The sequence below is a fragment of the Thalassophryne amazonica genome, unplaced genomic scaffold, assembly GCF_902500255.1.
Source record: "Thalassophryne amazonica unplaced genomic scaffold, fThaAma1.1, whole genome shotgun sequence".
Classification (NCBI taxonomy): Eukaryota; Metazoa; Chordata; class Actinopteri; order Batrachoidiformes; family Batrachoididae; genus Thalassophryne; species Thalassophryne amazonica.
This window is the reverse complement of record NW_022986320.1, coordinates 32,314-54,734: the sequence shown is the minus strand read 5'-3', so window position 1 is coordinate 54,734 and position 22,421 is coordinate 32,314. Positions and strand designations below refer to the sequence as shown.

Here is a 22,421-nt window from a genome sequence, read left to right as displayed (position 1 = left end):
TGCCAGGGTTGTAGATTCTGGGCTGTTATCACTGTAGAGCTGCAGTATTCCTGAGGTCAACAACTGCTTGACCTTTGACCTGTGATGAATTGTACTCTGTTTTTTCTGTTTTATTTCAGAATGATCAGACAAGGCTGCCAACTTATTCTCATCCACCTCTTCAACATCTTTGCACACAGAGGAGGTATGAGATTTGTTGTAATGTGTTCACTGTGTGTTTGTTTGAAATGTTGGAGCTTCAAGCAGTCGGGTCGAGTGTGAATCTAAAATTAAGAAATGAAACAGCTGGAACACAAAATAATATGACATAAATACACTGTACCACCAAAGAGGGAAGTTGAAATAGTTTTTCTCATTCAGTGAGGCTGTTTGTAACTTATATTTTCACATCAATGACACAGTGGAGCAGGTCGCTTAGTGGGCCACCAATGTGCAGACCTGGGTTTGATTCCCTCTCATGCTTGCCGTCTGTGTCCTTGGATGAGATCAGACAGTTACTGTAGGTTGTCCTCACACTTGGCGCAGGTGCTCATGCACACTTTCCCCTCTCCCCCACTGGCACAACGTGACCTTTGTTTGTAAGAAAGCATGCTTGCCTGCACAACACTAATGGAGTGTATCATACTGCATTCATCCCTGTTCAGATATGACTAGTCTGACATGGGGAGGTGAAGGAATGGTTTATTTATTATTACCAAATAGCATGGACATCCCGCTGCCTGGACCATCGACTCCCTCACTGACCGCCTGCAGTACGTGCGGCTGTCAGTCTGAGGTGGTAAGGTCCAGCACCGGGGCCCCCCAGGGTACCGTCCTCTCGCCTTTCCTCTTCACCCTCTATACCTCGGAATTCACCTACAACACAGACAGCTGCCACCTCCAGAAGTTCTCTGATGACTCCGCCATTGTGGGTCATGTGTCTGAGGGGAATGAGCTGGAGTACCAGTCGGTCATCACAGACTTCGTGTGAGCGCAACCACTTGTGTCTCAACATCAGTAAGACGAAGCAGATGGTGATCAACTTCAGGAGGAAACCACCACCTCACCCAACGGTGAACATCCAGGGGGAGGACATAAAGACTGTGGACAGTTTCAAATACCTGGGTGTTCACCTCAACAACAAACTGGACTGGACTCACAACACTCACGCCCTGTACAAGAAAGGCCAGAGTCGCCTCCAGAGACTGAGATCCTTTGGAGTGAGCAGACCTCTGCTTAAGACCTTCTATGACTCTGTTGTAGCCTCAGCTCTCCTCTATACTGTCGTCTGTTGGGCCCCAGGCAGCACAGAGCGGGAGAGAAAGAGACTGAATAATAATAACCACATGCAATAATATGTCCACAAATCATGTGCAGTAACAACTCGTTTACAAATCCCTCACTAGTGTCACCTTATCACATCTAAACTCCATCTCACGTATTATAAATAAGATGCTCCTTTCTCTTTCAATCCCAGTCATGTTTAGAAATATGCATATGTACTCTATATATGTACGTACATATAGATATGCATATGTGTATGTGTATAGGTATGTGTGTGCATGTGTGTATATATATATATATATATATATATATATATATATATATATATATATATATAAAACTATGTATCTGGGTGTGTATGTACAGTGAGGAAAATAAGTATTTGAACACCCTGCGGTTTTGCAAGTTCTCCCACTTAGAAATCATGGAGCGGTCTGAAATTTTCATCTTAGGTGCATGTCCACTGTGAGAGACACAGTCAATAAAAAAAAAATAAATCCAGAAATCACAATGTATGATTTTTTAATAATTTATTTGTATGTTACTGCTGCAAATAAGTATTTGAACACCTACCAACCAGCAAGAATTCTGTCTCTCACAGACCTGTTAATTTTTCTTTAAGAAGCCCTCTTATTCTGCACTCTTTACCTGTATTAATTGCACCTGTTTGAACTTGTTACCTGTATAAAAGACACCTGTTCACACACTCAATCAATCACACTCCAACCTGTCCACCATAGCCAAGACCAAAGAGCTGTCTAAGGACACCAGGGACAAAACTGTAGACCTGCACAAGGCTGGGATGGACTACAGGACAACAGGCAAGCAGCTTGGTAGAAGACAACAACTGTTCTGATTATTTATTAGAAAGTGGAAGAAACACAAAATGACTGTCAATATCTCCCTCGGTCTGGGATTCCATGCAAGATCTCACTTTGTGGGGTAAGGATGAATCTGAAAAAGCTCAGAACTACACAGGAGGACCTGGTCAATGACCTGAAGAGAGCTTGGACCACAGTCACAAAGATTACATTAGTAACACATGATGCTGTCATGGTTTAAAATCCTGCAGGGCAGCAAGGCCCCCCTGCTCAAGCCAGCACATGTCCAGGCCCGTTTGAAGTTCACCAGTGACCATCTGGATGATCCAGAGGAGGCATGAGAGAAGGTCATGTGGTCAGATGAGACCAGAATAGAGCTTTTTGGAATCAACTCCACTTACCATGTTTAGAGGATGAGAACAACCCCAAGAAAACCATCCCAACTGGGAAGCATGGGGGGGTGGAAACATCATACTCTGGGGGTGCTCTTCTGCAAAGGGGACTGCACCGTATTGAAGGGAGGATGGATGGGGTCATGTATTGCGAGATTTTGGCAAACAACCTCCTTCCCTCAGTAAGAGCATTGAAGATGGGTCATGACTGGGTCTTCCAGCATGACAGTGACCCCAAACACACAGCCAGGGCAACTAAGGAGGGGCTCCATAAGAAGCATTTCAAGGTCCTGGAGTGGCCTGGCCAGTCTCTAGACCTGAACTCAATAGAAAATATTTGGAGAGAGCTGAAACTTCAAACTTGAAAGATCTCGAGAAGATCTGTATGGAGGAGTGGACCAAAATCCCTGCTGCAGTGTGTGAAAACCTGGTGAAAAACTACAGGAAAAGTTTGACCTCTGTAATTGCAAACAAAGGCTACTGTACCAAATATTAACATTGATTTTCACAGGTGTTCAAATACTTATTTGCAGCAGTAACATACAAATAAATTATTTAAAAAAATCATACATTGTGATTTCCAGATTTTTTTTTTAGATTATGTCTCTCACAGTGAACATGCATCAAAGATGAAAATTTCAGACCCCTCCATGATTTCTAAGTGGGAGAACTTGCAAAATCGCAGGGTGTTCAAATACTTATTTTCCTCACTGTATGTGTGTATATGTATGTGTGTATATACGAGGTCTGTCCAAAAAGTAACAGACCTTTTTATTTTTTTCAAAAGCTATATGGATTTGAATCATGTGCGCTTGCATCAGCCAAGCTTGAACCTTCGTGTGCATGCGTGAGTTTTTTCACGCCTGTCGGTTGCGTTATTCACCTGTGGGCAGGCTTTGAGTGAGCACTGGTCCACCCCCCTCGTCGGATTTTTATTGTCAGGGAAATGGCAGAGCGACTGCCATTTTGCTCTATGAAATTTTTTTCAGAAACTGTTAGAGACAGCCAGTTGGAAACCATTCAAAAGATTCAGACGGCTTTCGGTGAAGATTCTGTCGGCGTCACACGGATTAAGGAGTGTTAAAACCTTTTTAAAGACGGCCCACAGCGGCGGAGGGCGCGCAGCGCACCGAGCAGCCATCAACAGGCTGGAACGACCAGATCATTTCCAAACAACGCTGTGTTGATCCGGGACATCGTGTGACTACCACAGAAATGGCAAGAGAGCTGGACATTGCACTTTTGCGGCACATTCCACTGTTACAGGAGATTTTGTAATGAAAGACGTGCGGAGGATTTCGCGCGTCGGCACGGAGCCGCTCATGGCGCGCAACAAAAAAAACACTTCCGTGTTGGAAATCTCACAGGACATGTTGTGGCATGTCCAGCTGTTACACAATTTCTTGGATACTCACTCGACTGAAAAGCCATTTTGTGAGATGTACTTTAAAAAAAAAACAAAAAACTTTTATTTATTTAATTATTGGCTGGTACCTTGTGTCCAGAACAGAGCACCTCTCATACAGGCAAAAAATTAACGTGGCCCATTCCACTGAATTTTGGATTTGATTTCTCTATCTGCATACAGAGCTGTGGTCTCGCAGTGCATGTTTTGTGCATGACAGTGCAGTTGATCAAGAAATGCATATTGTGTTTTACAAATGTCTCTTTATAAGCTTACATACTTAAGATGAACAGCAAAAACCTCCTTTTTCCACAGCATGTGCTCACTGGAGATGAAAGTAAACTGAGGTCATTTCTTTGGATTATTTTACTAAAGGTAAATGCACTGGAGTGTCGACTGGCCTGGACGCACACAGTCTGTTAAAACTGACAGGACTGCATTCCAGTGCAACAGAAACTGAGGATCTCTTGTAATATTGATTTCACCTCACCTCCCCATATGAAGCTTGTCTCATCCAAGTGAATCATGCAATAAGGGATTTATCAATCAATCATGGTGCATGCATTACAAGATTTATACTGAGACAGCAGAGGAAGAAATATGTTGTAGTTTTGCTCGCTGGCCAAGATTCGTGGTCATTAGTAAGGTCAAAAACCAGACCCCTAAAAATCGGTCCACCCTGCCTTCACTGTGCGTGCGTCATTAGCCGCAGTTCACCGATTATCACCTTGTTTCTGCTTCATACTGCCTCCAGTCATCATCTGTCTCAGTCACAGATAGCTGAAGCTTTTGTGCATCAATCATTTCCACACAAATTCAGCATTATTTCATCATAAAAGGTGGATGAAGTGATCAGAGCGCTGTGGCTAGCTGATGGCTAGCTGATGCATTCAGCTGCCATTGCCATTCAACTGTCATTTCAAAGTGTCACCAAGTATCACCTTGTTTCGGCTTAAAGCTGACTTTAGAATGATTTAAGAGGTTTTAACTTGTCTGATCGCTAATAATCACATTAATCCATTTGATCTCTTTGGGTGAAGAGACTCTGTGTCAGACGAGTGGCAGCGCTGGAATGATGCATGTGCAGTAGAGGCAGGGCGGGCCAGTTTTTAGGAGCGGACTGTTGGGTTTGCCACACAGATTTTAACCCAAATGTACTGACGGCTGTGTTATCCAAGCAGTAATACTATTAGTAACTGTTAAATTCAGTGATCGTGTCAGTGACATGATGTCTGAGTTCTCTGCTCCAGTGTTATTTGTGATCACATTACATGTGGCCATGGCCAAGTCCAGCTGGACTGCACCCAGGACCACCTCAGCAAGTCGGGACACTAAGTGGACTTTGGTTGGTATGGTCCAGAGTGCCTAGTGTTAGGGTCTTTTCATTCTTGCTCCCTTTCAGCCAGAAAACCGAACTCAGAGCAATTAATCAGGCTATTTTTTGCAAATCTGAAAACTCCAAACTAGTCTTAGGGCCCTGTCACACCTTGGTGATTTAGCCAACGTATGAAAAATTTAGAGAATACTCTGGATATGTCTAATACATTATGCAGCAGTCACATTATGATATAGTGTCCTTCGACGTGCTGCGCGCCAAGCGGCTAGTGATAGCTGGACGCGCGGACCCTCCGTGTGGCCGGCCACTTTCACCTCCATGTGGCTGGCTGACGTGTTCATGATGTGAGCGTGTGGATGTCTCACGTCCATGCAGTCAGAGCTGCTCCAGGCAGGTGGCCTGCAGCAGCCATGAACTTCGCTGGCCTGACCTCTGGCCACTGCGTACGCGTGACAGAAGGGGATCTCTTTATTTAATTTCATATTAATTCATTGTTTACTTCCATGGGCATGGTTCATGAAGAAAAAGGATCAGACGGATGATAATTTGTGTATAACTCGCCAAAAATGTGTAAGGACAACATAATGGGAGAGAGCACAGAACATAAAAAAACACAAACACACACACACACACACACACACACACACAGCAACAACAACAACAAAAGCAGTGGTTATTGTCACTGTTTCGGCACTATGGCAAACAATTTGCAATTTAGTAAAATATTTAATTCCTGTTATAAAGAGTGGACAATTCAAGTATGATCCTTCTGTTCCTCTGTACATGAACCATGGTCATGGACGGAAACAAGCAAGTAATGAATTGACATGATTAAACTCTCATATCATGGGCACATCAGTAGCTTCGTGTGTCCAGCCATGGATGTGGTGGACGTGCGTTATGGATCGGCAGCTGTGTTTTCACATGATCAGAGGGATATTTTCACATGGGGCAACCTGGCTGATGATGTGCACACTGACGCTGACCGCATTGCAAAGATCATATGTGATAGATTTAGTACCATGTGAGAACAGCATGTTGATAGATTGCACATCACAGTGGGGTGTTGACAGGTGATGGTAGTCATGACACAATATGTGCTCTCCAGGTATGAGTTGCCGCCGACATGCCCATCTATCCAGACCAACTCACAGCTTACAGAAAAAAAGTCTTGCCCTCTGTCCCTTTTTTTCTGTTGTTATTTATGTATTTGTTATGTAAATATGTATTTAGTTATTGTAGCATTTATTTATTCATGGCAGCATGGTAGATTAGTGGTTAGCACTGTTGCCTCACAGCGACAAGGTCATGAGATTGATTCCTGCCTGTGATCTTTGTGTGTGGAGTTTGCAAGACATACAGGTTAGGTGGATTGGAAACTTTAAATTGTACATAAGTGTGTGTGTGTGTGTGGGGGGGGGGGGGGGGGTGTCAATGTGTTTGTTTGTCTCTATGTGGCCCTGGGACAGACTGGCATCCTGTCCAGGGTGAACCCCGCCTCACACCCTGAGACTGCTGGAATAGACTCCAGCCCCCCGTGACCCTTAAGTGGAGTAAGCAGTTGAAGATGATTGAGTGAGCATTTATTTATTTGTCCTCCTTCTCTCTGTTTTCTGTGTTTTAATTTAACACGTCGTGTGCACTCTGTCAGTTCTAGCTGACAGTGAATCGCCGGCTGGCAATCAGCTGAAATACTCCATGTGTCCACAGCACTATAGGCAAAGCAATCACACATTAATGAGTTCACACCTTTCTTCTTATTGTATAGATGTTTTTATTTATTTTCCACTCTTTCTGTCTGTCATGTGGACTACAATTTACATAGTGGAAGTGCCATTAGCCTGGCCAGCTGATAATAACGTTCACACTGTGCCGTGCTCGCTGAGACGTGGCTAGCTGATCCTCATGTGATCTCGTCTGTACATAATTATCAGCATGCCATGAGAGCATGAGAGCCCACCCACATGTGCATTGCCTGAAGTGTGGAGAGCTGATGTTCATGGCACAATATATGTTCTTCAGCTGTGAGTTGCGAGTACACAGCAGTCAGCTGTTCCAGCATGGACATGACAGCCGTCCAGATATGCATTGCATCTCAGCCTTACCTGACAATGTTGGATCATGGTGTTGCGGGAGGGGGACTGCACACTCGCATGCCATTTGTATTGCGGGGGGACTGCACACTCGCATGCCATTTGTATTGCGGGGGGACTGCATATTCGCATGCCATTTGTATTGCGGGGGGACTGCACACTCGCATGCCGTTTGTATTGCGGGGGAACTGCATATTCGCATGCCATTTGTGTTGCAGGGGGACTGCACACTCGCATGCCATTTGTATTGCGGGGGAACTGCACACTCGCATGCCATTTGTGTTGCGGGGGGACTGCACACTCGCATGCCATTTGTGTTGCGGGGGGACTGCACACTCGCATGCCATTTGTGTTGCGGGGGGACTGCACACTCGCATGCCATTTCCATTCTAGCTTATTAATTAATCAAAAACCCAGACAGAGCTTTAATTCATTTGAAAGCTTGACTCTTAGTCTTGTCCATCCAAATTGGAAGTCCCAAAAACCAGTTTTATTTGTTGTTATCTATCGTCCTCCTGGTCGTTACTGTGAGTTTCTCTGTGAATTTTCAGAACTTTTGTCTGACTTAGTGCTTAGCTCAGATAAGATAATTATAGTGGGCGATTTTAACATCCACACAGATGCTGAGAATGACAGCCTCAACACTGCATTTAATCTATTATTAGACTCAATTGGCTTTGCTCAAAATGTAAATGAGTCCACCCACCACTTTAATCATATCTTAGATCTTGTTCTGACTTATGGTATGGAAATTGAAGACTTAACAGTATTCCCTGAAAACTCCCTTCTGTCTGATCATTTCTTAATAACATTTACATTTACTCTGATGGACTACCCAGCAGTGGGGAATAAGTTTCATTACACTAGAAGTCTTTCAGAAAGCGCTGTAACTAGGTTTAAGGATATGATTCCTTCTTTATGTTCTCTAATGCCATATACCAACACAGTGCAGAGTAGCTACCTAAACTCTGTAAGTGAGATAGAGTATCTCGTCAATAGTTTTACATCCTCATTGAAGACAACTTTGGATGCTGTAGCTCCTCTGAAAAAGAGAGCTTTAAATCAGAAGTCCGTGGTATAACTCACAAACTCACAGCTTAAAGCAGATAACCCATAAGATGGAGAGGAAATGGCGTCTCACTAATTTAGAAGAGCTTCACTTAGCCTGGAAAAAAGAGTCTGTTGCTCTATAAAAAAGCCCTTCATAAAGCTAGGACATCTTACTACTCATCACTAATTGAAGAAAATAAGAACAACCCCAGGTTTCTTTTCAGCACTGTAGCCAGGCTGACAAAGAGTCAGAGCTCTATTGACTCTATATGACTTTCTTTGCTAATAAAATTTTAACTATTAGAGAAAAAATTACTCATAACCATCCCAAAGACGTATCGTTATCTTTGGCTGCTTTCAGTGATGCCGGTATTTGGTTAGACTCTTTCTCTCAGATTGTTCTGTCTGAGTTTGTTATGTGTCGGACGCAGCTCGGAGAACCGACCAGCGTTTGAAGGACCCAGTATGAAATAAGCAGAGCACGGTACAAAGGCTAACTGAATTTAATACATAACAGTGATGTGATACAAAACAACAAAAGAGTGTGCGGTCTGGCGTGGTGGTGATACGGTGCGCTCCCAGCAGCGCTAACGGTCCGGAGCCAGAAGCCGTTCGGACCCAAGGACCCCGCCGACACCCCCCAGGTGGCCGCAACAAACCGAGTCTGTGAAAGAAGGAACCATTATGTGAGTCCACACTCTATACACAGAGAGACCACTCAAAGGTGTACATAAACAGCAAACACTTCCTGGCTTAATTACTAATCAGCTTCCCAACCTGCAGGCATGGAACATCCAGTTCACAAAACTCCACTGCAGAGGAAGCCGATACATGACTAACGTACAGTTCAATATAATAAGGTGTGAGGGACACCACATTTACTGACTGTATAAACGTTAGTCACAAAATCTAACGTACCTCAGGAAGGGTGCTGACGAGCGTGAGACCTCACCCCCTCCTCTTTCACAGACCGTGCATCAAACCATGGACGTTCTCTGCATCCACTGATGATGAGATGGCTCCCGAGACGACGATCTCACCCGTCTGGTCACAAGGTCGAATCTCTGGCAAATACACACTGTATACTCCAGTCTTAAATGCCACCATGTTCCAATCCATATAGATGCACCACAGCTGTGAGTCCTGACGAGCCGCAGGTGATCAGGGTGAGGTCCTGATAACCTCAGCAACACAGCCACTCAGTCCCAAATGCAAGCCACCTGGAAGGAAAAACAAAAGACAGAAACAAAAAGGCAGCCAGGCCCCCCAGCCATACAACAGAGTTATTTTCATTAGTTACTTCATCCAAACCATCAACATGTCTATTAGACCCCATTCCTACCAGGCTGCTCAAGGAAGCCCTACCATTATTTAATGCTTCGATCTTAAATATGATCAATCTATCTTTATTAGTTGGCTATGTACCACAGGCTTTTAAGGTGGCAGTAATTAAACCATTACTTAAAAAGCCATCACTTGACCCAGCTATCTTAGCTAATTATAGGCCAATCTCCAACCTTCCTTTTCTCTCAAAAATTCTTGAAAGGGTAGTTGTAAAACAGCTAACTGATCATCTGCAGAGGAATGGTCTATTTGAAGAGTTTCAGTCAGGTTTTAGAATTCATCATAGTACAGAAACAGCATTAGTGAAGGTTACAAATTATCTTCTTATGGCCTCAGACAGTGGACTCATCTCTGTGCTTGTTCTGTTAGACCTCAGTGCTGCTTTTGATACTGTTGACCATAAAATTTTATTACAGAGATTAGAGCATGCCATAGGTATTAAAGGCACTGCGCTGCGGTGGTTTGAATCATATTTATCTAATAGATTACAATTTGTTCATGTAAATGGGGAATCTTCTTCACAGACGTGGGGCACTTAGATAATGTGGGGCCATTTGCACAGCCAGCTTGAAAGTGGTCACCTGCTCTGTGCGCTAGTGCTGGCTTTGAGAATGGCCCCAGCTTTTCTAAGTGCCCCCGTGAGTTCGAATGGGTTTCCAGTGCGAGCAGCACATAAATGTAGAGTGCATGTGCTGTGCCCGTATGGATGTGGCGATTGCTGTACGAGGCGTTCGAGTGCAGCTTCGATTTCCCATTCTGGATCTATTGGACTACTATTGGATTAACCATGGAATTGATCAGCTGGTCTCTGAACGCCATTGACACCATTTTTTCTAGAAGAAGGTCAGGACTGGGGGATCCTACCTCCCCAGATGGAACATATCCTGCGAGCTATGTCCTCGACTGCTGGAGTTCCTGGAATGTGGCATGCTTGGCGCTTTTCTCCGTTGAGGATGTCGAGGATTTATTCATTTTTGGTCTTATGGTAGCAGGGCTGGTACTTTCTGGCTTATGTGCTGTCCTGATCTACCGGAAAATTGGCAAGACGGCGGCATCAAGAACTATGGCCTCTCGCTTGTCCGTCATGATTAACGAGGTTGGCAAGACAGTGCATTCTCAGACTGCGATGACTCTTGAACTCAGACACAAATTGGATGACATCTTGGAGCAGATGCATGCCTTGCAGGTGAAGCTGAAGATTTCAGAGCCCGGTGAATATTCTTAATTCATGATTGGGATTTGGTTGTGTAAGTGGAACTGTTAAAAAGCGTTTTTTACTGCTGTAACCGTAACATTACAGGCTTATGAAGCCTGAAGGTCAAATTGCACGACTGTTTTTCCTCCAGAGGGATTTGTTTCGGCCTGGGAAACATTTGGCTGTTTCTTATCTCATCTCACAACGACAATAAACTGCTCGTGTCTGCATGGGTTTCCTCTGGGCACTCTGGTTTCCTCCCACAGTCAGAAACGTGCTTATTTAGGGTCTGCTCCTTTCTCTGCCCCTGACCAAAGCAGCGTCTACATCTGGAGTTGGTCCCCAGGTGCCGGACTGTGGCTGCCCACTGCCCCTAGTGGTTGGATTGTGTCTAACTGTAACTTGGATGGTTCAATCAATCAATCAATTTTTTTTATATAGCGCCAAATCACAACAAACAGTTGCCCCAAGGCGCTTTATATTGTAAGGCAAGGCCATACAATAATTATGTAAAACCCCTAACAGTCAAAACGACCCCCTGTGAGCAAGCACTTGGCTACAGTGGGAAGGAAAAAACTCCCTTTTAACAGGAAGAAACCTCCAGCAGAACCAGGCTCAGGGAGGGGCAGTCTTCTGCTGGGACTGGTTGGGGCTGAGGGAGAGAACCAGGAAAAAGACATGCTGTGGAGGGGAGCAGAGATCGATCACTAATGATTAAATGCAGAGTGGTGCATACAGAGCCAAAAAGAGAAAGAAACAGTGCATCATGGGAACCCCCCAGCAGTCTAGGTCTATAGCAGCATAACTAAGGGATGGTTCAGGGTCACCTGATCCAGCCCTAACTATAAGCTTTAGCAAAAAGGAAAGTTTTAAGCCTAATCTTAAAAGTAGAGAGGGTGTCTGTCTCCCTGATCTGAATTGGGAGCTGGTTCCACAGGAGAGGAGCCTGAAAGCTGAAGGCTCTGCCTCCCATTCTACTCTTACAAACCCTAGGAACTACAAGTAAGCCTGCAGTCTGAGAGCGAAGCGCTCTATTGGGGTGATATGGTACTATGAGGTCCCTAAGATAAGATGGGACCTGATTATTCAAAACCTTATAAGTAAGAAGAAGAATTTTAAATTCTATTCTAGAATTAACAGGAAGCCAATGAAGAGAGGCCAATATGGTTAAATGCAGACGTTAAATTTCATTGAATGTATAAATGCACAATGACAATAAAGGCTCTATTCTATTCTATTCTCTCCTCTCACTCACTCACTCACTCACTCATCTTTAACCACGTATCCGGGATCAGGCCGTGGGGGCAACAGCTCCAGCAGGCTTCCCTTTCCCGGGCCACGTTGACCACCTCTAACTGGGGGATCCTGAGGTGTTCCCAGGCCAGTGTGGAGATATAATCTTTCCACCTGTTCTATTCTATTCTATTCTATTCTATCCCAATCATGCTCAAATTTGAATTCACCAAGAAACACTCATTTGATATGTCCACTTCAAATTTGGTGAAAACCTGAGGAATTTTATTTGTTATGAAAACCTGACAGGTCCACTCACCTACAATGTCAATCAAACACTCTACAAGACAGCTGTCAAATTACATTGAAGGACTTTAAAATTTAAACCCTTTCCTGAAGCAATGTCATCAGGATGTTCAGAAACTCTGTTTTAGGTTAGTAGTCCATGAGTCAGAAGCCAGTTTTAAACAAATTGGTACCACTTAGGGGGAATAAATACAATCCAACCTCAGTGTACCAAGGCCTACACAAAAAATGTATGGTGGTCATCCTAAGGTGGCAGCCAGGTAGAGGTCCATGAAGGATAACACAGGGGTCAGCATTTAAAAAAAACCTCCAAATGTATTGAAAAGTACACCACATTATTCATCTGAATGTAACAATTTTAAAAATATATAGTTTGGATGATGGATGACTGAATGTTATGGGATAAAATCAGCAAAACAGTTTATGCTACCTGCCTATGTCCTTGGATAAGGCACTTAATCTACATCATCTCAGTCCACCCAGCTGTTAGCAGGTACCAGCCTGCGTCAGACTGGTGTCCTATCCAGGGGGAATTGTAGACTCTCATTTGCTTGACACTACGGAATCTGGAGATACACCAGCACCAACTATGCTCAGGGCCTATATAGGACTTAATTGTTAAAAAGGATTAACAAATGGAATAGTTCTCACCATAATGGATCATTGGTCTGCAAAGTAAAGGTCAAACAAGGTTAACAACTATACTTTCAACCAAAACTACAGTAGCTTTAACTTTTGAGACCTGTACAAAGTGAAATTGATCTTTGTCCCCTTTTTTGTTGTTTATTGCACCATAACTCCATAACATACATATATCCCAAACATCTTGGAATCTTTATGATCAGATAAACAATGTGGACTAATTATCAATATGATTGTCTTGGACAGTGTAATCTTTCAGTGACCCCTACTGGGCTGTAGCTGCCACCTTGGACAGCCACCATACATTTTGTGTAGGCCGTGGTATACTGGGGGTGGATTGGAAGTGTTGTTTAGTCCCTTTAAGTAGTACCGAAAACCTGCTTGGCCCTGTGGATGATGGAGGCCGTCTTGTGCCATTGGATTTGTCTGGCTACATAAAGTGCCCTGCATGTGTTCGTTTTGCTCTTAAGGTAAGCTGTCCGCATATTGCCATGTTGTTGAGATATCATGGCTCTAAAACACTGTGAACACTATGTAAAGAGTACCAGGCCACCCATAGGCCGATGGCTGTGGGGGACATGACTTTTTGAGTGGGACCTCAGAATTGTTGCCACTGTATTCCAGGACCAGAGTGGTTGTAGGAAATTTTAGTCATGTTGAATGGCAAGACGGGAGCCTTTCTCTACAGCCATTCATTCCTCCTTCCACCCTTGGAACAGGCCATTTAAAGATCTTCCTTTTGCTCTTCTCCTGTAGTTACCTCTCAGGACATTCTGTATCCCTTTGGACCTGACCATGGAGATTTAGAGACCCCAAAAATGGATGATGGGAGTTCTCCTGAAATTACTTTGCTCATGCCATTTGTTTTCTTCAACATCCCCTATCGTTCCATTTATGTAAGCCTCTATGAATATTTACTTACTACATAATCAATGGTTAATATCAGTTAATCAATCTCCTAAAATTGCTATGTGCATTTGTTAGTAAAGAGTCAGATGCTAAACTGGCTTCTGTATTTACAGGTTAACAACAACGGTGTGATCTCCTTCAACGTGCAGGTTAGCCAGTTTACACCCGAGGCCTTCCCCCTCAGCGACAGCAGGTCATTTATCGCCCCGCTGTGGGCAGATGTGCACAACGGGATCCGTGGAGATGTGTACTACAGAGGGTCCACCGAACCAGAAATATTACAGCGTGCATCAAAAGACGTCCGCAAGTACTTCAAAAACATGCATGCCTTCAGAGCAACCTGGGTGTTTATTGCAACATGGCACCAAGTCACCTTCTACGGAGGAAGCCAGACAACCCCGGTAAAGTTCAGACATATGATGTTCTACAGACATTTAGACAAAGTGATGAAGAAGATTCTTCACATCTATAGAATTACGACCACAAACCAGAAAAACTTGGGATGCATGGAAAGTGCAAATAAAACAAAAATGCATTGATTTTTACTTTTACTTTTATTTTATTCCACATCGCAAGAACCCAAGATTTTCATGTTTTTTTTCTTGATCAACTTTACATCATTGGCTAAAATAAATCCATTCCTACATTTAAGGAAAGCAAAACATTGCAAAAAAGAAGAAGGGTGGGACACTAAAGCATTTGCCACTTTGTCATGTTGTCATTCCTTCTCACAAAGCTTCAAAGATGTTTTGGTGATGAGGACACCAAGTGATGAAGTGTTTCAGTTGTTAGCTGTAGTCAAAGTTCAACCAAATTCAACTGCTGTGACGTATATTTGCATGGTCAATAGAAACAAGGGGCCGGATCCAAAACATGGGAGAGTGCATAAAGGAGCTGGAGCTCCTGCTCCTTTATGCACAGCAGTTTTCCAGAGAAAATCCTAATGGCCCCTTCACACATAGCACAATTGAGGCCAAATGGCACACGAAGGAGGATTCAAACGGCACTCGTGAACAATCGGAGCCGCCATGTACAGCAGTCACCAACCAACATCACTTGTAGGGCACATAGAAAAGGTAGTCATTTGCGTAGCCTGCATGAAGTAGAGAACAGGCAGATCACTTTCGAGCTGCAGTCCAGGTGTTCGAAAGCTCAAAGGGTAGTCAGTGTGTTGTGTCCGCCACCAAGCAACACAAATGGCATGCGAGTGTGTTGTCCCCTCCAGCAACACAAATGACATGTGTCGTGAGCTCCCCAACCCCCCAGTTAACAGAATGGCGTGTGAGTGCCCCCCAACACCATGATCCAACACTGTCGAGGTGCGACTGAGGTGGCGAAGGTTCGAACGGTGGCTGAAGTGCAATTGTTGTCCAGCACAGCGCGCACATCTGCACAGTTGTCATGTCCATGATGGAACAACTGACTGCTGTGTCATCGCAACTCACAGCTGGAGAACACATATCATGCCATGAAGAGCATCACCTCTTACCATGACGCACATGTGTGGGCATGCTTGCATGGCATGGTGACGATTAAAAACAAACAAGATCACCTTTGGATTGATTTATAGTCTACATGACAGAATGAAAGAGTGGAAAAATAAAAATACAAACATACAATAAGGGGATAGGCGTGAAGTCATTCATGTGTGATTGCTTTGCTTTTCACACTCCAGACAATGGGGTGTGTCAGCTGACTCACTCTCAGCTGGAACTGACAGTGTTAAATTAAAGCAAAGAGAACCGAGAGAGGGAGGAAAAATAAATACAATAACACAATAAATAAAAATACATACTTACATAACAAATACATAACTAAAACAGAACAATGATTAAATACTTGTACATCAATAAATGACACAAACAGAAATAATATAGAGGAATGAAATTAATAAATAAGGTCGCGCTCCTCTTGACATGCCCACCTGCTTGCCTTGGTTTCATGCTGTTCTTTTTTCTCTTTTTTGTATGTATTTGTCCTCTTTGGTACTGTACAGATGACACAGAATCTGGAGCTGCTGCATGCCGAATGTGTGCGAATCATTCGAGGCGGCTTCACACACAGTCTGTGTATGTGCACGCCATTTGTATGGAACTCGTACTCGGCTGGACGACTGTCTGTCCCTCTCAAATGAGGCTCGACTTTTTCGAGTGTGGCTCATTCAGCCTGATTTGGCCACATTTGTGTTATGTGTGAAAGGGCCCCAGCACATATGGCTTTTTCCTCGTTTAATTTGATTACTTTACTTTCCATTGTTAAGGAATAAAAAAAGCAGTTCTTAGGTTAGAAAACATTGAATTTCCTCTGGAAATTAATACTGTAACTTGTCCGTTGTTGTTGTTGCTTCAGATGAGATGATTTCTGAATCAAAACAACAACAACAACAACGATAATAATAATGGCTGTTTATTCTTAGACTAATAATGTTGAGAAAGTGTAACGACACGGACCCACAACAGGGGGCGTAAATGAACGGACAATAGATGAGCCAAAATACAACACTTTACTGTTGTGAAATGTGCACAACGAGAATACAGACAAACACAGAATTTGGGTTACAATCGACATGTACAAGGTGACGTGTGGGTAGGCTCGAGGGTCCCGAGAAGAACCGGATCCCACACGATTTCCACTGCCACCGAACCCGAAGGATACTGGAGCTGCCAAGTCCTGAGTCCCCAGATGGTCACTGTCTCCAACTGTCGGATCTGGTACTGCTGGCAGGAAGCAGAGAACAGATATAATGAGTGTGTGGAAACACACCCAGTAAACAGTCAGCTGGAACAATAGTTTCTGTTACGGTGGGAAAGACACCTCCACCTCAAGTACAGAGTTTATGCAGAGTCTGTATTCCTACTTATTGAAGTTCAGAGTGAGGAGTGAAGTGCGTCACTGCTCCACCATCCGTGAACCCAGCCTCCAGCTGAAAGTAGCGAGCAAGACACCTGCAAACAGTTCAACAAACACGAAAACAAGTAATGTGCGTCAACACAACAACGGCTGAGAATTTACCTTGTAGGTAGACGATATCTCGGCGACGAGGTGGAGATGTCGTCCGGCTTTTGTAGGGTGGTTGACGACCTGGTGATTGGTGACAGCTGTCATAGTTGATGAGTGACAGCTGTCACCCCCGGCTGTTCTTGTGAGGCGGCAGCGCCCTCTCGTACCTGAAGCCCGCACTTCAGGCAGGGCGCCCTTTGGTAGTGGGCCAGCAGTACCTCCTCTTCAGCGGCCCACACAACAAATAAAACAGCATGAAAAGTAAAGTGTACATTAAGTCTGGCAGATTCATTCATTCATGCATTTCAACCAGGAAAAAAAAAACAGTAAATACAGAGGGGTTTAGTGGTTAACACTGTTACCTCATAGTGAGAAGGTTGTGAGATTGTGTCCTACCATGTCTTCTCCTCGTGTTCCTGTGGGTTCCCTCCGGGTGCTTCAGCTTCAGCCCACTTCCACAGACATGCAGATTAGGTGAACTGGTGACTAAATTGTGTGATTGTATCTGTCTGTATGTGGCGTCCTGTCCAGGGTGAACCCCACCTCGCCCTATGACTGCTGGGGTAGGCCCCTGACTGGAGTAAACAAGTGTAGAAAATGAATGAATGAACAACAGAAAATGATGCCAATTACTGCAGCGTGTCTTAAATATTGAAGTACATTTGCTAGTCACATTTAATTTACTCTTGATGGTTATTTGTAATCATGTGATGATAAACTCCAAGGTGAAAGATTTTAATGTAGTAATTTCAACATTTAATTACTGCCCCCTCATTGGCTGTCACTGCTTTTGAAGTATTTACAAAAATATGAGTTTGACTATTCCTGTGATTGCAAATGCTTTGAAGTGATGCACAATAGGGGCGGAGCTTCTTCTACATGTGCAGGCAAAAGTGTCTTACTGACTGAGCCCAGTCTCATGGTTTTTTTTTCATGCTTCCATCACGAAATGAGTCATGTTTTTTATTTTTAAACTCACTATCCCTTACCAAAAAATAGTACTGATAAGTATATAAAAATTAAACTGGAATATACTTGAAACATACTTGCATGTACTACTTTTTGGTAAGGGATTACTAATCCTACTCCTTCCCCCCCCCCGCGCTTCACTTTTAATTTCGTGCAGCCATCACAGAATAAATGAGAATGAATTTGTGCTGCCGTGATGAAAATGAGGTGCTTTTCGTCACAATATCATGAACCAACAGATTAATGTATATTTTGTGCTGCTGAATCACGACTTGCTGTGAGACCAGGTTGTACTGACGGAACTTTGACTTTGTGTAATAATGATTCCTTCATTTAATGTTAAAATATAAAAGGAAACAGCTTTTTCAAATAATAAAGTCGCCGCTCTTTAAAGAGCCATGTTTTATTTTGAAGGGCAGCAGCAGATGTGGAATTTCAGAGACACAGGTTAAATGTTTTGAGGGTCCAGCTGACCTGAGGACAGCCTCCTCTGCAGCTTCAGACTCTTCTGTGCAGTTTTTGAAGTTACTTTCTTCCCATGTTCTCTTCTTCCATCTGGACTGGAGGTTTTGGTGTGCGGTTCCACCTCTGGAAGTTTGAAGTGCGTCTGTATTTTCCTGGTCGATCCGTCTCTGCACAGCAAGAATTCCAACGCTACTCCCAGCGACGTTCCTGGTATGTGACAGGCAGTGATTTAAGATCCCCTTTCGTAGGATCAGGCCTCAAAACATAGAAGGAATCACTGTTGTTCTTGACTTCCACCTTTCCCACGCATGCTCACACAGATGGTAGGCAGAAAACTCCAGACTCCAAGCAGATGCGATGAGAAAACACACAGGAAGATGACTTCAGACAATGTGTTAAATCTTGATCTCGAAGATCAAAAGCGATATTGTGAGAAATTAAATCTTGGAGATGATGACCATGAAGGATTTTAAGTTTTTGGAGGCATACAATTATTTTCTCAGCGGCCACGTGAGGGATCGCTGATATCAGCCTGATGCTGCAGACGTTGATGTCTGTCTGCGATCTTTCTGCTGTCTGATTCCGTCTGTATGGGCTGAGTGCAGAGGCAGAATGTACTGCGAACCATGTTTGTGGCTGTGAACCAAGTTTTTGACTGCGAACCTTGTATGTGACTATAAACTGTGTTTGTGACTGCGAACCGTGTTTGTGACTATGAACTGTGTTTGTGACTGCAAACCTTGTATGTGACTATAAACCGTGTTTGTGACTGCGCACTGTGTTTGTGACTGCGCACTGTGTTTGTGACTGCGCACTGTGTTTGTGACTGCGAACTGTGTTTGTGACTGCGAACTGTGTTTGTGACTGCAAACCTTGTATGTGACTATAAACCGTGTTTGTGACTGCGCACTGTGTTTGTGACTGCGCACTGTGTTTGTGACTGCGCACTGTGTTTGTGACTGCGAACTGTGTTTGTGACTGCAAACCTTGTATGTGACTATAAACCGTGTTTGTGACTGCGCACTGTGTTTGTGACTGCGAACTGTGTTTGTGACTGCGAACTGTGTTTGTGACTGCGCACTGTGTTTGTGACTGTGCACTGTGTTTGTGACTGCGAACTGTGTTTGTGACTGCGAACTGTGTTTGTGACTGTGCACTGTGTTTGTGACTGCGAACCGTGTTTGTGACTGCGAACCGTGTTTGTGACTGCGAACTGTGTTTGTGACTGCGAACTGTGTTTGTGACTGCGAACTGTGTTTGTGACTGCGAACTGTGTTTGTGACTGCGAACTGTGTTTGTGACTGCGAACCGTGTTTGTGACTGCGAACTGTGTTTGTGACTGCGAACTGTGTTTGTGACTGCGAACTGTGTTTGTGACTGCGCACTGTGTTTGTGACTATGAACCGTGTTTGTGACTGCGCACTCTGAATGTGACTTTGAACCGTGTTTGTGACTGCACACCGTGTTTGTGACTGCGCACGGTGTTTGTGACTGCGAACTGTGTTTGTGACTGCGAACTGTGTTTGTGACTGCGAACTGTGTTTGTGACTGCGAACTGTGTTTGTGACTGCGAACTGTGTTTGTGACTGCGCACTGTGTTTGTGACTATGAACCGTGTTTGTGACTGCGCACTCTGAATGTGACTTTGAACCGTGTTTGTGACTGCACACCGTGTTTGTGACTGCGCACGGTGTTTGTGACTGTGCACTGTGTTTGTGACTGCGCACTCTGAATGTGACTTTGAACCGTGTTTGTGACTGCACACCGTGTTTGTGACTGCGCACGGTGTTTGTGACTGCGCACGGTGTTTGTGACTGCGCACGGTGTTTGTGACTGCGCACGGTGTTTGTGACTGCGCACGGTGTTTGTGACTGCGAACTGTGTTTGTGACTGCGCACTGTGTTTGTGACTGCGCACTGTGTTTGTGACTGCGCACTGTGTTTGTGACTGCGCACTGTGTTTGTGACTGCGCACTCTGAATGTGACTTTGAACCGTGTTTGTGACTGCGCCCCATGTTTGTGACTGCGCACCGTGTTTGTGACTGCGCACGGTGTTTGTGACTGCGAACTGTGTTTGTGACTGTGCACTGTGTTTGTGACTGCGCACTGTTTGTGACTGCGCACTGTTTGTGACTGCGCACTGTGTTTGTGACTGCGCACTGTGTTTGTGACTGCGCACTGTGTTTGTGACTGCGCACTGTGTTTGTGACTGCGCACTGTTTGTGACTGTGCACTGTGTTTGTGACTCCGAACTGTGTTTGTGACTCCGAACTGTGTTTGTGACTGCGCACTGTGTTTGTGACTGCGAACTGTGTTTGTGACTGCGAACTGTGTTTGTGACTGCGAACTGTGTTTGTGACTCTGAACTGTGTTTGTGACTATGAACTGTGTTTGTGACTGCGCACTCTGAATGTGACTTTGAACCATGTGTGTGACTGCGCACCGTGTTTGTGACTTTGAACCATGTTTGTGACTGCGAACCGTGTTTATGACTGAGAACCATGTTTGTGACTGCGCACCGTGTTTGTGACTTTGAACCGTGTTTATGACTGAGAACCATGTTTGTGGACTGCGCACCGTGTTTGTGACTTTGGAACCGTGTGTGTGACTGCGCACCGTGTTTGTGACTTTGAACAGTTTGTGAGTAACTTACATGCCGGCCCATGGTTTGTGACTGCACACCGTGTCTGTGACTGCGAACCGTGTATGTGACTGCGCACCGTGTATGTGACTGCGCACCGTGTATGTGACTGCGCACCGTGTTTGTGACTGCGCACCGTGTTTGTGACTGTGCACCGTGTTTGTGACTGTGCACCGTGTTTGTGACTGTTAACTGTGTTTGTGACTGCGAACCGTGTTTGTGACTATGAACTGTGTTTGTGACTGCGAACCGTGTTTGTGATTGCAAACCGTGTTTGTGATTGCAAACCGTGTTTGTGACTGCGAACCGTGTTTGTGATTGCAAACCGTGTTTGTGACTGCGAACCGTGTTTGTGACTGCGAACTGTGTTTGTGACTGTGCACTGTGTTTGTGACTGCGAACTGTGTTTGTGACTGCGAACTGTGTTTGTGACTGCGAACTGTGTTTGTGACTGTGCACTGTGTTTGTGACTGCGAACCGTGTTTGTGACTGCGAACTGTGTTTGTGACTGCGAACTGCGTTTGTGACTGCGAACTGCGTTTGTGACTGCGAACTGCGTTTGTGACTGCGAACTGCGTTTGTGACTGCGCACTGTGTTTGTGACTATGAACCGTGTTTGTGACTGCGCACTCTGAATGTGACTTTGAACCGTGTTTGTGACTGCACACCGTGTTTGTGACTGCGCACGGTGTTTGTGACTGTGCACTGTGTTTGTGACTGCGCACTCTGAATGTGACTTTGAACCGCTGTTTGTGACTGCGCACCGTGTTTGTGAACTGCAGCACGGTGTTTGTGACTGCAACCGTGTTTGTGACTGCGCACGGTGTTTGTGACTGCGAACGGTGTTTGTGACTGCGCACGGTGTTGTGACTGCGCACTGTGTTTGTGACTCTGCGACTGTGTTTGTGACTGCGCACTGTGTTTGTGACTGCGCACTGGTTTGTGACTGTCACTCTGAATTGTGACTTTGAACTGTGTTTGTGACTGCGCCCCAATGTTTGTGACTGCCACCGTGTTTGTGACTGCGCACGGTGTTTGTGACTGCGAACTGTGTTTGTGACTGTGCACTGTGTTTGTGACTTTGAACCGTGTTTGTGACTCCGAACTGTGTTTGTGACTCCGAACTGTGTTTGTGACTCTGAACTGTGTTTGTGACTCTGAACTGTGTTTGTGACTGCGAACTGTGTTTGTGACTCCGAACTGTGTTTGTGACTCTGAACTGTGTTTGTGACTGCGAACTGTGTTTGTGACTGCGCACCGTGTTTGTGACTTTGAACCGTGTTTATGACTGAGAACCATGTTTGTGACTGCGCACCGTGTTTGTGCTTGAACCGTGTTTATGACTGAGAACCATGTT

At 44.5% G+C, this 22,421-nt stretch overlaps 1 protein-coding gene across 1 annotated transcript in view; it reads left to right on the top strand.

Moving 5' to 3' along the window:
- LOC117506051 (alpha-tectorin-like) overlaps nt 1–22,421 on the top strand; it is a 67,884-nt gene that overhangs the window by 18,265 nt on the left and 27,198 nt on the right. The window contains exons 2-4 of the mRNA XM_034165579.1: nt 120–184; nt 13,837–13,976; nt 14,103–14,390. Of these exons, the coding sequence (XP_034021470.1) occupies nt 120–184; nt 13,837–13,976; nt 14,103–14,390 (493 nt within the window). The remainder of the gene's footprint in view (nt 1–119; nt 185–13,836; nt 13,977–14,102; nt 14,391–22,421) is intronic.